General features: G+C 38.0%; 1 protein-coding gene across 1 annotated transcript in view; it reads right to left on the reverse strand.

Moving 5' to 3' along the window:
• Positions 1-17253, reverse strand: part of VAV3 (vav guanine nucleotide exchange factor 3) — a 405871-nt gene that overhangs the window by 174011 nt on the left and 214607 nt on the right. The window contains exons 14-15 of the mRNA XM_060085957.1: positions 16547-16679; positions 16041-16150 (exon numbers count right to left, since the gene is read on the reverse strand). Coding sequence (XP_059941940.1) covers positions 16041-16150; positions 16547-16679 — 243 coding nt within the window. The remainder of the gene's footprint in view (positions 1-16040; positions 16151-16546; positions 16680-17253) is intronic.

Below are 17253 nucleotides of genomic sequence, written 5' to 3' on the forward strand. Positions count from 1 at the left end.
TCATTTATAATTAAACTAATTACACTACTTTTGAGTATTACCTTATCATCATTATAATTCCACAGATGGACCAAAGCCCACTTAGTGAATTTTCCTGATGGCTTACAGGATAAGTACACAGAATTTAAAGTATATTATCACCGTTAGGGCATGAAAGCACCAATCTTCTCAGAGGGACCACATTATCATTGTCCAGTATGTGCATTCATGCACGTTCTTGTAAACACACACATATACACATACACACACACAGAGTAATAACTGTTTAATGTAATTTGGAGAAGCAAAAGAGAACAAGCACAAGAGGAAAATGTCATAACTGTTGTGCAGAAATAAAAGAGGATGAGATTCCACTATTATTTTTGTATCACAATTAGCTTCCACACTTCCCACACCTTCTTTTGCCTTTCACAAGGCTTCAACATATTCAACAAAGAGACTATACAGAGTCATCATAAAAGCGAATTTGCTAGTGGTGAAGGAAAAAAATAGATCACAAACATTCCTGTCTCTCTTTTAACTAGTGAATGAATTAAGTCCCAGAGAAGGAAAGAGTCTTGCCTGGGTCCCTTGGCAAAGTCAGTGGTTGGACTCAGATCCTGCCTTATCTATCTTCTCTTTGTCCAGCACTCTGAATTCCACCAAAATGTCTTCTCCATTTGGTTCCTATTCTGTTTTTAGGATGATGAATATGATCTCCAAATTAATTCTCACAATCTTTAAACCCTCTTTACTATTCATCATCAACATTATCCTCAGATGCCTTACCTTTCCTCCAAATTATTAAAAATACTACTAAAGCATACTACTAAATTAATCACTAGGCATTTAACCTCTAAACACCTTTATGAAATCAGGTTTATTGGCAACTTTACATAAATGTGAATTCTCACTTTCCAAATGAATTTAAAAACTAATTGCAAATAGTCTACTAATAAACAATTAAAATTAATATTTGACTATTTCCCCCAATCAGTCAGATATTCAGATTGTCAACCTACCTAGTATATTCAAAATGGCCAGCAAGCCATATTTTAAATTAAACATAAGCCCATGGGATTTAGCCTTTGTGGGCTTTGCACCTTTAGACTTGTGTCAATAACAAGAGTCAATACAAACCTAATACTAAAACACTCAATCTCTTGAAATTTTATAAAACCAAGGCATCTCTTAAAGCATCAATACCCTTTTAGAATCATTTTTAAAACCCCAAATAAATTCAGTCTAAGGGGAGTTTCATTATAATTGAATATGGAATTGCAAGTTGGACTGTGCAACACATTAAACAATTAAACAAGCAAGAAGTTTAATTAAATTTCCAATTCACTTTGGGCTCACTCTGTCCTGCAATTATAACATTTCATAGTGGTGTCAAGTGTTCAGGAGTCAGGAGTGCCCTGATGAAAATAAATCTGCAGTGTCGGTGGTGAGCAATGTATTAATGCCAAATAGACAGTACGATAATGGGTCCCATTGCTGATATCCACTGGAAGATGGTTGAGTTTTCCTCTCTACCCCTAGTCCACAGGTCCCTAGATAGTGGATTCGCAGCTTTTCATGGTAAGGATATTGGGGAAAGAGGTAGACTCGCCCATTTTATGAAAAAGGAACCCGCTGATAAAAGGTTTGCCTTGGAAGAAGAAGAATCGCCAGGAATTAAAGGACCTGGGATCTAGTCTAGTTCCTCTGTTTGCTACTCCTGTGGTTTGGGGCAAGTACCTTTGTAGACAACGTTACCCCGGGTCCAAATGGATACAAATTCTGAAGCCATCCAGTACATAGACATTTAAAGAAAAAAAAAAAACATAATCTGTTAATTGCTCTATCTATAAAATTGCTGAGGTTACAGGGGGATGGGTATTGCTCCTGACCTCTGTGGTTCCAAATATACGGCTCTTTATTACACTGCTCTGAAGAAAAATCTTCACAAGGAGAGTCTCACGTATATGTATTATGTACATACATAAATATGTATATGTAGAAATGTGCATAGGAGAAAAACACAAAATGTCCCCAAATCAGCTGTACTGAGGAAAAGGCTTAGCACAGAACTACTTATCAACTTGCACAAGTCTAATGCCACAAGCCAAAAGAATGCTGAGCTATATAACTAGATAAAAACGTGTTTGAAAAACAAAAGACACTAATGCAAGTCTAGGGCTCAACGTACAGAGTCATCATTGTCAACAAGCATCATTTTAATCTTGCTACTTCCTATCTTGAAGGAGTCAGAACAGTTTCTAATTCATCATTCCTGGTCTCCGTGGTATGTGGAAAATCCATTAGGTTGCTCTACAGTGTTTCTTCTAGTAAATCAAAGCCCTGCAAAACAGTTTAGTTTTTTCTCACTCTGAAAGATGTTTAGGACATGATAATTAGAAAATGCAATTCAAACCCCGACCACAATTAAACAGGCGAGGAGTAGTTTCGCCTTAGTAAACTACATATGACATCAGGTCTATTTTGTTATGTATGAAACACTATTTCCAAGCCATCTAGGTTTTAAAATGCATGGACAGCAACAGCTTTAATTTAAGATGCTGGTGTTCGATATGTCAAAGCTCAAATATTCTCTGAGAAGGAGCCTTAATGCATATATATTATTAATGTGCTATCAGAGAACAGATCCCTGAGTAGATTCTGACCAACGAGTCATTAGTCAAAGACTACATAAAGCAAATTTGGTGTACGATAATAGATGAGAGAATTTTATTTCTGGCTGCTCTTGCTATCCAGGGAGAAAAGAAACAAGGAAAAATACAGGAATTCTGCAGTTTAAGGTTGGAAGATAGAAAAACTGGGTTTAATAAAACATCAGGTTTATTCCTTACTAGCCATTGGGCAAGAAACTCTTTGGAGAAAAGAATGGGGAAAGCACATCCTGGGACATGGACCTGGTAGGCTGAAAGGAGCATGGCTGGGATCTCAACTCCATCATAAGCTGTGTGGCTCAGGCAGGTTACTTATATCTCTGTTCCTTAGTTTTCTTATTTGTACAAACAGAGATAACTGCCCCCCTCATGAGTTTTGGGAAGATTTATGAGACAAATATCAAAACCATATAGCATTGTGCTTGGAATAGAATGTTAATGTCAGAAAATGTTAATTCTCTTATGGGATTGAAGCAAGGAAGGACTGAAAGAATAACAAATACAGAAGGTTTTTTTGTTTGTTTACACTAACAAACTTTGTTAAATAAGACAGCATTATTTTTTATGAATTTTTAAATTTACAGAGCCCATTAATTTAGGGCATTTGTGACTTTTGAAATTACCTTCCTTTTTTTTTTCAAAGGGCTGGCTGCTTTGTGTAGACAATGATGTTACAAATATAAAGATGTGGATTGGACTAAACAATTAAACTAAACCCATTGACCACTGGAATATTCTAATCACTTCTGAGGCAGATAATCTGAGCTCCCAAATCTCAGTGTTTCCTCGGAGAAAGATGTTTAGAAGAAAGCCCGCTATTCTAATAAGCTACAGACAGGTCAAACACATGGTCCAGATAACTTCAAATCTGGCTCTCCCCAGGAAGAAGAAGCTATTCAATGGTAGTCCAAAGTTTATCCTGAAGGAGAAAAATGACAGTGTTTTCACACTGCGTTCATACCTCCAGTGACTTATGTAATACACAGCCACTGTTACCTAAGTACTGGACGAAAACACACACACATATTGATTTAGAACTCAACTTAATCCACCTTGAGAACTGGCCAGGGCTTAGTCTCAGACCATGAGCCTTCTCCTCCCCAATTCTTTTACCTCTAAAAAGGGAATTTAAACTTTGAGACTAAAATCACATAATGCAGATACCATCAAATCAAACAAAATCAAGTCTTTGCATAAACCATACTAGGCTCAATCCTATGATAAGGTGACCAAAAATTTTGCTATTAATTAACTTGTAAATTAAGACAATTTATTTTACTCTAAGGAAATTCTTTGAAGCCCAAATCATCCTTACTGTTAATAATATTCAATGCTGTTTACTACTTGATTCCATCAAGATAACCAACTCTTACGGCATCACTAAAAAATAAGTAGAAAGTAATTAAGTTCTAAATTATATTTTTCATCGAGTGTGTGAATATACTACACATGAATACCTCTTGCTTATAAAACAAACTGATGGAAACTTTCATCTCTGCAGAACAATGGTAGGTATTCTTCCTATAAATGAGACAGCAGGGGAAAAGCTCTGGACTGAGATTCTAGACCAGTCTCTCTTTCACTTACTAACTGAAAAACACACACAAAATACTTAATCTCTTCTCTATTTTTTGACTCTATGTTAAAGATAATATCTCCCTAGCTATCTCACAAAACTCCTTAAGAATCAAATAAGGTATTATCCAAAAACACTTTGGAAACTATAAAGCACCATATAAGAATAAAGAATTATCCCTATATGCTACCAGACTCTAAATGCTCTAACATGAAGGAATTAAAACCTGAAATCTTCTTTATAATACTCAGAATCAAAAAAAAATTGTCATGCACAATTCAGTCAGAAGTCCCCAAACTTATTTCTGAACACCTTGAAAATTAAAATTGTCTCATTTACCTTTTTGTGGGAATGATAGCAGCTAGCATCATACCTTGCCTATAATATTAGACTGACATTAAACGTTCAATCTACCCATACCTTTACCTGATCAGATTAGCATTCTACTCAACTAGTTAATGAAAGAATTCTCCCAAAGTTTATCTTCATTTATTCAAAGGAAAAGTATGTTTAAAACATGGACTTGGAGAAGAGCTATTCTCGAATATCTGAAGGGTTACCATATAGGGGAAAGAGTTAAGACATGTCCTATTTGGGCCCAAGAAGGGACGTTAGGAAGTTATACTTGAATAGACATGTTTCAATTCATTATAAGGAAGAATTCTCTACAGTCAAAGCTAAACAAAGATGGAGCAAATAATTCCAGAGGTAGTAAGTTCCTCATCACGAGAGGCACTCAAGCACAGGCTACAATTAGAAAGAAGTTGTAGGAAAAGGCTCAGATGTTGGAATAAAGGAACATTAAACACCTCTTCAGAGTGTTTATGAGTTCATAAAACATTACAGTTGTTTAAGATCTTGATTATTACAAACTGGCATTCAGAATAAACGGGAGAAAAACCACCTTGAAGAAATTAATTTTTCTAAATTACGTATCAGTGGTAAATGATATTTTTCCTAATTATTTTAAGTAAAACATGCACATACTTAACCTACAACAGCTTACTTTTCCTAAATTAAAAGGAAAAGGCTTCAGTGCAAATGCCTTCCTTAGATCCCCAGAGGGCCAATAACTCTTTACAAATTTGCCCGAGAGCATCACATGCATTGGATTTTTCTATGTTCAAATGTCCAATTCCATTCTCCTTACATCAAAATAATGAGTGGTACAAACTATTTCATGTACCTTGCAATTTATCACTGTTTTGCATTGACATTATAATGCTGACCTGAAAATATAAGCCTTGTTAGAATGTAAACTCAGTGAGAGAAAAGAACTTGTCTTATTCATCATTATATGCTTAGTGCCTAGAATAGTTCCTGGGCATGTACGGGATGCTCAATAAATACACAAAAAAATAAATGAATACAGATATACGATATTCAGTCTCATTCAGTAATTGTTTCAAGTGTGACTTTCTTATCTCTTCAACCAGACTGCTACTGCTTACTATCCCATGAAGAAGAAAACTGAAGTTTCTCTCATTGTTCCCATTGTAAGGATGGCCAACCTTCAACTGCAGCTTATTTTGTACTGTGTAGCCCAAAGTAATCATGCCTGTGACCTAACAATTTCTTATCAAGAAATATCTTAAAAGTAGTACATGTGACATTAACTGTAATATTAGGTTTAGACTTATAAATTAAAGCTGGCTTACTATTATAGAATTCACTGATTATGTCATTTTCTTAGAGGAAACCATATACATAGTTGACTCACTACAACAAACAGCTCCAAAACAAACTATTCTTTGTGTTAACTTCTACATAACCCAGACAAGCTGGAGACAGCAGTGACCATCACTGCCCAGTTAAACTCTCCTGCTTGCACTGTTACTGTTCTCATATACGAAGAAGAACACACACACACACACACACACACACAATGGATCAAAGGCTCTGTTATAAAAGCTCAGGGACACCAACACTAATTCAGCTGAATTTTATCTGCATTTAGTTTTAACCAGAGTAATGCTTGTTTGCTGATGGAAATTTTGATATCTATCCTTCATTCTTCCTTCTGCCCATGGCTTCTCCTTCCTTATAAGCACGCTCAGGAATGCCAGAAAAATGTCAGATAAGTATTAAATATAAGCTGAAAAAAAGGAGAGAGGTTGATCTCCACTAGGCAATAACAGAACAAGAATAGTATTTAATATTTACTAATGCTTTGTCATGCATGAAATGCTTTGGCATGTTTCTGGATCAAACAGGCTACTGAAAAACTCCATTTTATGACAGCTGTGATTTTTCTGAGCACTGTCCCGTGTCCTACTTCCTTTTATTGCTGCCAGGAAACTGTGGTTTAGTTCCCTATACTGACTTAACTGCCAATTTTGAAAGGTTATAGACAATACATTAGATTCAGGGAGAGTTGTGCTGGCTTCAACTTGGGAGATTAATGTGAATAGGTCAGTAGCATGAGGCTCAGCACAGCCTGGGGGCGATGGATCGTGTCGGCATGGATTTCATATCCATAAACAAATTCTTCATATTAAAAACTGGTAGTGAAATCCTTTTAAGGAGAATGAATAAAAGGTTGTTTTTAGAGTGAATAATTTCTCCAAAAAAACAAAAAAGCATGTGGGCAGACAAATTCAGAGATGCTTTATGGATTGATACTTTGCTAATTATGCCTGTAAGGTTACCAGTTTCCAAGTAGACACTGATGGGCTTTGGACACTGAGAAAATGCCAAAGCAGATGTCATTATAGTCAAATGTCACCCCCCAACCACAGCTCATCCAGGAAGGCTCACCCTTGGACCAACTCTTGACACCACCATAGCCTTCCTTCACCCCTTCTAATCTTCCTCAGTGTGCTCTCCAAAGAGGGAATTTCAGGGTAAATAACAGGCACAAGTGTCATTACTGGTAAGAAGAAAATGCTTCAAGAGCACAAAGAGCCATCACTGACTAGAAAACTATCCTTGCTGATGTGGTCGACTATTGAGTAGAGACAAGTTTACCATGTTGTTGCTACTGGACTGGATTCTTGGGGTCTCATAGTGCTTTCCAATAAACCACATAATAAAACTTAATGAAACCAGATACCTGAATGGCATTTTTGATATTCAACTGGTCAGTACAAAATAATGCCAAATACATATAATTCATCCAGGTATTTCTGTTCTGGTTTTGGTGGAGTAGAGAACATTTTGAGGCTAAATCATCATGATGACCTAAACAGGAATTAGTGCTAGTGAGAAAATCACAATTCTACAAAAAGCCACAGCATGGCACCAGTATAGCTGAGATCCTTTTGTGGCAACACATAACTCACTACATTCCCTAGGCCTGAATCATCATCTCTCTGCTGTAAGACAGGGGTCGCTAACTACAGCCCACAACCTATCTTACTGGAATACACCACACTCACTCATTTATGTACTATCTATGGCTGTATTATTACTATGATAGACTTGAGTAGTTGTGACAGAAACCATATGGTTCACAAAGCTGAAAATGTTTACTTTCTGGACCCTGTTCTAAGAGATGAAATTCACAGTCTCAACAGGTACTTATTTATATATTTGAGAAGATCCCAATGGATCTCCTAACGAAGAAAACAAACAAGAGGAGGGAGAGAAAGGGAAAGGAAGAGGAGAGAGAAGCAGTAGTACCATTATCCTAGTAGTACTGGCAGTAGTAGCCAGAGCAGCAGTAGTTTGGGCTTGCTATAGAATTTTCTGATTTAGCTTCATGTAGATATTGGGGGAATCTCCATCTAGGCAAAAATATAAATAAAGTCAGTCTATGTTTTTTATTTACTTATGTATTACTTATTTATTTATTTAGCTGCGCCAGGTCTTAGCTGCGGCACACAGGTCTTCGTTGCCGCGTACAGGATCTTTAGTTGTAGTATGCGGGATCTTTAGCTGCAGCATGTGAACCCTTAGTTGAGGCATGCTTGTGGGATCTAGTTCCCTGACCAGGGATTGAACCTGGGCCCCCTGCATTGGGAGCATAGAGTCTTAGCCACTGGACCACCAGGGAAGTCTCATAAAGTCAGTCTTTTAAATTTGCACAATAGAATGTCAAATCTGCTGCCAAACCTTTGACATCATAAACATGGGTCTCTCATCAAACAAAAACAACGACCACTTCTCTTGAGACACCCACCAGATTTTTTAACCCTGAATTGATGTGTAACATAACACAGCTTTATCCCTCCAAATCCAGGGATGGCTAGGGGAGGCACCCTCTCTCTGGCCTGACTAGCCACCCCCCAGAGGAGAAACAGTGAGGTCAGGTCCTGGTCCACTGCAGGGAGCAACATACGGTGGGGAGGGTCACACTCCAGGTGTCACTGAGGGTGTTAAGGAGACCAGGGAAATGGGAGAGGGAACAGGCACGTGAAATGAGTCTCCCTTGTGACGCCCATCAGTATCACAACATGTAGACACTGATTGGACTTCAGGGGCAAAACAGAGAAGCAGAGCCACTCTTCTGAGTCTGACAGGCGGAAAAAAATTGAGCAGGTCAGGAATCGGGAGTGTGGACAGAGAGAAATATGAGGAAGTAGGTGGCTTTGAGCACCTCAGACCTTAGAACCAGTCTAAGTTCTATATCCCCTACATCTCCTAGAGGCAAGGAGGTCCACAATTTGCATATTGTTCTGTAGTTTTTAGCAGAAGTATAGATTAGATCAATATTACTTGAAAGAATCTAGGTGATGTGAAAATTAGCCATCCTGCTTGGTTCTCTAAGTTCATCTAAGCATCGAGTCAGACTGCCAAAAAGAAACATACCTAGATGGACAAAAAGAAACATAACCTGGAAGCATCAGGTAGGTGTCTATAAAAATGCCTTTAAAAAATTGCAACCTCATTTTTGAGGGCTAATTTAAGAAAAAATAATAATATATGACATCAACTTCTAGAACTTCAAAAAAATCTAATGCTGCTCGTGGAAAACATGTTTTTCTGTATCTCTTACTTAAGGATCCACATTATAACGCCTTCTTATCATACCAGTGAAAGTTTCTTTCCCTCAAGGACTGTTGTATTATTTTGTGAGACAATAAGAATTTCCTAATTCATCTTTTTTTAATTGACCTTATTGTCAGAAAACTTAAGAGTAGAATTTCAGATTTACAATAAAAATATGATTATCTACGATGTGCCAGGCACTGTGCTAGGATTGATCATGCATGTGAATAGCATTGACAAGATCCCTGCCCTCCTGGTGTTTTTAGTCCACTGGGAGAATAGCTGTGAAATAGACAGGTAGATCTAATGGTAATGCCCTCAATCCAAGGGCCCAGGCAGCTCGGCCTTGGGGCATTAAAGGTACACATAGGGCAACCAAATAACCAAATGGCAATTTCATTCTTTACTTAGCATTTTAAAGAACATCAAAAGGATATAATTCAGAGTCTACAGAAATGCATTTCAAAAGTCCCTTTTCCCCTTTCCAAACCCCTCAGACCCCATAGCTATTCCAGAGCCTCACTCATATCAAAACCCAAAACTTTCTTTGCATTCCCAGACCCATGAAGCTTTCTTTTTCCCTTCTCCCAACATTATCTATGTATTCAATAGTTCAGTTTAGCTTCTCTCCTAATAAGCAATAAAGAATCCTTACTCTTTTGGAGGAGAAAGACAGGTAAAATAGAGTAGGCAAGTAATAGATTATCTTTAACAAGGAGGGGATTGTAGGGTCTCGGGAAGGCTATAAACACTAAACTTGGATAATTTTTGTCTGGCCATATAATTACAATTGTGAGAGAATACTAGGGAAGTGAGGTTACTCATTTAGCATAGTGGTCAGGAGAGATCTCTCTCACAAAGTGATATTTAAAGTCAAGATCAGTAGGATAAAGAAGCAGCTACCCAAGGAGCAAGAGGAAAGACCATCCTGGTAAGGAAACCTCACGGTTGAATGCCTGAGGCCTGTGCATATTCTCCAAAAACTGAAATGTACTCAATCTAACTACAGCAAACAGGTGTGTGATGTGGCTGAAGAGACGGGTGGGATAAAACCATGTAGGGCCTTCTGAGGTCCTGGTAAGAATTTTGATATTATACGGAGTGCAGTAAATAGCCAACAAAGGGTCTTAAGTAGGGCAGGACACAGCAGATCACCCTGGATGCTTCTTGAAGAATGGACTGGTAAGGAGGGGGCAGGGAATGCAGAAGCTAATCAGAGATGTGGAAGGCTTAAACCAGGGAGGTGAGGGTGAAGATTACAAGCAAGTGGTCAGATTTAATCTGCAGAGATTGGTGAGAAACTGATTATATGTGGAGGGAAAAGGCAAATCTTGGCCCTCCATCTAATTATACTTGAATAGATGGGATTGGGAGGAAGAGACTATTTGGATAGAAATATTAAGAGTTCAGTCTTGAAATACAATCCACTATATATTATATTTAGAAGCTACAGTAATTAAATTCAATTGCAATAGCTCCCTCAGTGCTATATGGCCAGGGCTTCCAATAGCGTCTGGCAACAAAGCAAGTGCTTAGTAAATATTGGGAGAATAAATGCAATTTCCTCTGATAATTACCCCTCTGGTATTCAGAATCTCTGAGCAATACCTTTAGATTAAAACAAATTATACTGGATAAAATATAATTTTATATTTAAAATGTGAAAAACATACTCTTTGTTTTCATATTCAAACTCCAGGAGGCGAATTTCAAGAAAACGTTCTTATCTAGTGGAGCCTGAGTCTGCGGAGAATGCTTTGAAACATTGTTCTGTTTGACCTCTGATTATTTAAATTTTTCTTTTTAATTCTGTGGCATGTGTGCTTTCTATGGTGAGTGACCTCAAATTCCTTCTGGAAGTAAATGGGGAATAAATTAGAAAGACACACTGTGGCTCAGATTAAACGTGATTTGTGGAGTTTCATGGCTGCATTCCCGCCCCTGCCTCACCCCACTTGGAGAGCACTCCTTTTCAGGGGTTCATCCTAGGAAACGAAGCTCAGGGGCTGCCCCTCCAGATGACAAGGCAGCCTGGTCCCAGAGCCCCTCCCCAGCTCTAGAATTTCCATACCCCCTTTTCCTTCTCTTCTCCCCCCTCCCACTAGTCTTAGCAGCTAACAGATATATATCCTGGGCTCATATTTTAGCAGACGTTAATGGTCTCTATGCTATTTTTCCTTAGGTAAGCCATGTGGCACTGTGCCTGGCATGTGGCACACAGTGAAGAAATCTTAGTGTGGTAATAATGGTATATGAATCTTCAAGGGGGCTTTCTTTATTCAAGGGACTAAATATAAATTGTTAGAATTTCAAGAATTGGGTCAAGTCAGTCAGAAGAAATTCCAGGCAAAAGGGCCTTTCAGTTCCCTTCAATAAATACTACAGAGGCTGGTTCAAAACCTGCCACTTGCTACCATACGCAATGCTTTTTTGCCCCCGTTCTACTTTTTCTTTCTCTAACTTTTCCTTTTAAAAATCTTATTATTTTATTACTCAATTTCTTTATTTTACCCAGCTCTGGCTTATTTCTAGAAAACTTAAGGACACTGTCTGATCCTCCAGGTCCTAGTCACAGTGAAAAAAAGAAAAAAAAAAAAAAAGAAAAGAAAAGAAACCTGATTCCAGTTTTAGATAACAGGATTTGAGTCCAGGTGCTTATTTTAGCACCTTCCTGGTTAAAAAAAAATGCTGTGAGCTAAGATCTTGAACTCTATTGTAAATGATATAGCACTGAACTTGTACAAATGTGCTGAAATACTCTTGCCATTGCTAGCTTCCTGAGCTATAAAATGGGTATGACATGTTTATCAATTTAAATCTAACAGGAGAAAACATTAAAAACACTTGATTTAAGGGATTTGGGGGAAACACATCCATAGCTTCCTAACAATATTTTGAACATTGCTATGGGCAATGTTCACAATCCACACTTTCCAACATCATTATGAAAACTAGCCTAAGCTAATAAAATAACATTTGCCATCCTATTTCAATGATAACTAAATGGAACTGTGGGAAACAGTGACAAAAAGCCCTTTTGAAAATAAATAAGAATAAATAATGTGTATCAATCAGGCTTTTAAAGATCTAAATGTATTTTTTAGAGTGGGATCCCCAGAACTATAGCTCTTGAACATTATTTGGCTCAAAAACTGTTCAAACAACCTCAAGAGCAATCAGTCCTGCTACCACTTCTTCTCACAGGGAAAAAAGAAAAGAAGACATCCTTCTTCCTCCCCTATCCAAGTGGGTCACTGCTGCTTTTCTCTCTGTGAAGCCTTTCTTCCGGAGGTTTGCCAAGTTTATGTGGTCCACTGCAGATAATGTTGGAAGTGGCTATGGCCAAAGAAGCTCAGAGAATAGGGCTACTGAGTGGGGACTAGGGTGTGCTTGGGAAGGACAGAGGTTGAGATTTAGGTCACCTCTGGGGAGATTTGAGTTTACCGGATACTTACTGTTTATTGGTATTCATGCTTTTCTATGGTCCATTATAATAGTCTAAATTAAGAGCAGCATTCTAAACTCCTTAAAGGTGATTTGCAAATTTTTTAAAATAAAAATGATCCAACCATCCTATAAACAGCAGAATTGCCATCTTCTGTAAATAGAACTGGCAAGCATTTCATCAGTCTTAAAATACCACCTCCCTTGATTTCCTGCCCCCCTCCCACAAATGCCTCCCTTTCCTTTTCACAGGTCCTTAAAGCAACACTCCAGAATGCTCTAGGGGGACTTACAGGGCCCCTGTTAATGCCAGAGAGACTGGAAGAAGCTGGTCTGTGGCGAGACACAAGGCTTACTGTTTATCATGTATTGTCATGAATGCTGCAGGATTTCTCAGTTTTCTTTTTCTCTATGGCTTATAGACTAAGAGTACTTGAACTTTAGATAATGGATAAAATAGCAAAATTTGAGCCATAGGCAAAGTCTTAAGCTTCAGGACTTACTTAGATTATTCTACTTTCCTGAGCACAAGACAAGCAAGACCTGTCTTACAAAGTTGGAAGCAGGACTTTCCTGCATAACAAGCTTCAAAAGAGAAAGGAGGAAATAAAATAATGGGATGTTCTGATGTTCGAATAAAATCCTAGTTTTATTTTGCCTAATTTTAATTTACATGCCATACATGGCATAATCCCTGCTTAAAGAAGCCCTCAACTTTGACTTTGAGCAATTCTCAAAGAAAGGTACTTCCACCCTCTCACCATCTGCATGGGCAAGTCAGTGGAACTCTAAAATACAAACAGAGTTTAATGGATATTTAATTACATTGTTGAGGTGCTTGGATAAGGCTCAAAGATGAAGAACCCCACCCAGTTTCCCTGTGTGTGGTACAGCCATCTTTCCTGTGATGGAACAACTTAAAGCTACCCACACTCTTCCCTTATGTATATACCTGTAAGGCAGCGACTGATAGTTGCATACAGCTACCCATTTCTCCTTTCTTCCATAATAGGAGAACCTTGATTCATAGCCAAGCATAATCCTGCCTAGAATGAAGATGGCATTTCTCGGCTCCCTTGTCAGATGTGGCCACATGACTAAGTTCTGGTCAGTATTATGTAACAGAAGTTGTAGCATTTCTGCAAAGAATCCTTAAAAATGAGGATCACCTTCTGCTGCCTAGAATGTAGATTATATAGCTAGAGCTCCAGCAGCCATCTTGGACAACATGTGACCAACCTTGAGGACAGAAGCCATGCTGACAATGGCAGAGCAGGAAGATCTGCGCCTGGGCTCCTGGCAATACCCCAGAGATCCCAACCCACCCCTTGTCTACCTACCCCAGGTTCTTTTCCATGAAAAAGAGAGATAAGCATCCATTTTGTTGAGTCTCTTGCATCCAGAGTTTAGCTGTTTGATTTATGGCAAGTGAACAAAATAGTAAGTGATGTACCTATCAATACAGTCCAAGGAGCCCACCTACTCTGGACAACAAATTTAACTTCCCTCCTCTACAGAAATTCCTTCACTCATGTAAGGATCATATGAACAGAACCCGTAAGAAAATACCAACCTAGCATCCTTCCCACAAGAGCAAAGGTGTGAGATCAGCTCTGCCTTTGCATATTATCAGCAACCCCAGCATCCTGTCACTCCATTTCCAACTGCTCAAGTCCAAATATTGCCTATCACTTGAAACCTCACTAAAACAGCACACTAGGTTTATGATGTAGCCCACAATTCATCAGAGACTGGGTGGAGGTCACCAACTTCCTCACTTGTGACCCAAACCAAAAAGGTCCCTGTAGAATAGCCATTTTATTGATGCATACAACTACCAAGGTCTTTTAATTATTATAATCAATAACAATAAATTTTAAAAACTACAATAGTATACTGGAAGATGTCCTCTGCATTTATAAGTCCCTATAGGTATATTAGGATCCTAAATACAAAACAATATTAATAATAGTGATAACAACAGATACCACTTACAATTCAATACCATATCATTGCTGTTGTACTATCTGGCCACCATTCTTCTTGACACATATATCTGGAATTCAAAATATCATTATCCCTATTTTAGAGGAGGAAACTGAGGCTCTGAGAGGTTAAACAAATTGGCTAAGACTATGCAGCCAGTCCATGGCAGGGGTTATTGCTGAACCCAGAATTGTCTATAAGCTTAAAACTATTTTAGCTGCACAATCTTATGTCTCAAAGTGTTAGAGAAAATAATCTAAGGAAAATCTCTATTTTTCTCCCCTCAGAACTACAATAAAATATTCTAATCCTATTTCCATTTTATATTAACATGAGCATTTCCAAAAACAAAGGAGAAAGCAAACAAAAAATCTGATAGAATTTGTCTGCAAAAGGTAAATAATGCTAGAATACATATGAGGCAAATCACAGAAGTGTTTTTTCTTAATTTCACCTTTTGTAACAGTTTCAATTTCAGGGTGACCTATATGTTTCCATAACAAGGGTCATTATACACTATCTATCTATCTATCTATCTATCTATCTATTTATTTATTTATTTATTTATGGCGGTACGCGGGCCTCTCACTGCTGTGGCCTCTCCCGTTGTGGAGCACAGGCTCCGGATGCGTAGGCTCAGTGGCCATGGCTCACGGGCCCAGCCGCTCCGCGGCATGTGGGATCTTCCCGGACCGGGACACGAACCCGTGTCCCCTGCATCCGCAGGCGGATTCTCAACCACTGCGCCACCAGGGAAGCCCCATTATACACTTTTTAATCCATGAACCTCAAAACTGAAAAGAAACTCCTATAATGACACGTCCTTGTGTAATCACATCTCTGTATACATTCCTTTTTAAACATGTCTGATTTATTTGCCTCCTCTTTGTTGAGTTTCCACTTTAATAAAAGGAAAAAACACTGAGAGAAGGCAAGCCCTGAAAGCATTCACTGAATACGTCAAGCAATTTACCCAGAATTCAAACAATAAATGAGTTAAAAACAAACAGGAGGAACAAATCAATCTTTCTATTAAAAATAAGGTATTTGCATGTATGTATGTACGTGTGTGTATGTGTTTGGGAGTATTTCTACTTAATTTAAAGATATATATAAAACATGGCAATTACATTAAAAGTTTATCATTAGAATAATTAATATTTTCGGGGGCTGCTAAAAGCTAAAGAATTAAAATATGCCCATGAGAAGAAAGTCAAACAGAAGGTTAGAGCTCCCTCTTTCTTTTTCTTGAAGAAATTCACCAAAACATCTCTCCCAGGAGACGAAAGTTATCAAGCTGACAGCCTCGTAGCATAGCACTCATGCTCAGAGCAAAGTGTTTTCACAGCCTCTGTACACATGCTACAAACATTAGAGTATGTTTATTGGTAGTTCATTGTTCATAAGAAACTTATGCAGTAGAAAAAAGCACTTTTAAAAGTAGAAGTACTCACAAAGCCATTTCAAACTGTTCCAGCCACTTTTTCTTTAAATCTTTTGTTTTGCAATAAAATTCTAACCCATTTTGTCCTTGGATATGGATGAGGTAGAAGCCATAAGACCACTGTTAAAATTAATATTCCTCAGGTTAATAGGTATCATTGATTAATAACATCATGTTTCCAAACTCACTAACACACCATCATAATCATCCACAAAACACCCATAACATTATCATCAGACAAACTGTGAACAATCAACATTACTGTAGTCAACTTCATATCTAGAACAATTGCTATGCCAAGTGCATTTTGCTGCCTTGATCATTAGGGCATTAGAGATGATCATTATCACCTGTGGCACTGTCCAATTATTTCTCACAGAGGCTTGCTTCTAATTAGTCTCTAGAAACAAAAACACCTGGATGGATAAGCGGCCTCTCACATTAATGTATTAGCATACTTTCCTTGAATAGTCAAAGTCATGAGTAAATTACAGTTATTCATTTCCAAGAATTTACCTTTTTATTTTCTTTATCAGTTGTAGGATTGTTGGCTATTTTATACTGCTGAAGATCTATTATTTCCTTCATTTCATAGTTATCACCTTTCCTTTTACATACAATCACTGCTAAATCAAATAAGAAGATATGCCTGAGAGAGAGAGAGAGAGATTTATTTAAATGGTTTGGAAGCATGTGTGTTAATTCTTCCCAGGTAAAATTTAATTTATCCTGTGAGTTAAAGACAAAGGCAGTGTGCACATTGAAAGAATGAACTGTGTGTCCTGGCGCTGCCCTTTACTAAATGAATCACCCTGCTGTGTCTCAGTTTCCACAGTTAAAAAATAGGCAAAATTATAATGAGAACAATATGCACACTGCAGAGTTACTGTCAGGAACAATGAAGCCATAAAGTGTTGTTCATGAGCTAGTACTTTCTTTCTTCCAGTTTAAAAGCTAAACATTTATGGAATAATATTGATGACAACAATAGCAGTCAAGTTCTACTGATGTAACTAGGAGTCAGACAGATTGTCTTGAGAAGCGTTCACCCCTTCCACAAAGATGACTCAATTTAAATCCCCAGGACCATCTCCTGAGGTACGTATTATTATCATATTCATTTTACTGGGGAGGAAGCTGAGGCTCAGAGAAGTTAGATAATTTTCTCAGGGTTACATAGCCAGTGGGTGCACAGCAGGATTCACTCTTGGGTCTACTTGTGG

The sequence above is a fragment of the Mesoplodon densirostris genome, chromosome 2 (genome assembly GCF_025265405.1).
Source record: "Mesoplodon densirostris isolate mMesDen1 chromosome 2, mMesDen1 primary haplotype, whole genome shotgun sequence".
NCBI lineage: Eukaryota > Metazoa > Chordata > Mammalia > Artiodactyla > Ziphiidae > Mesoplodon > Mesoplodon densirostris.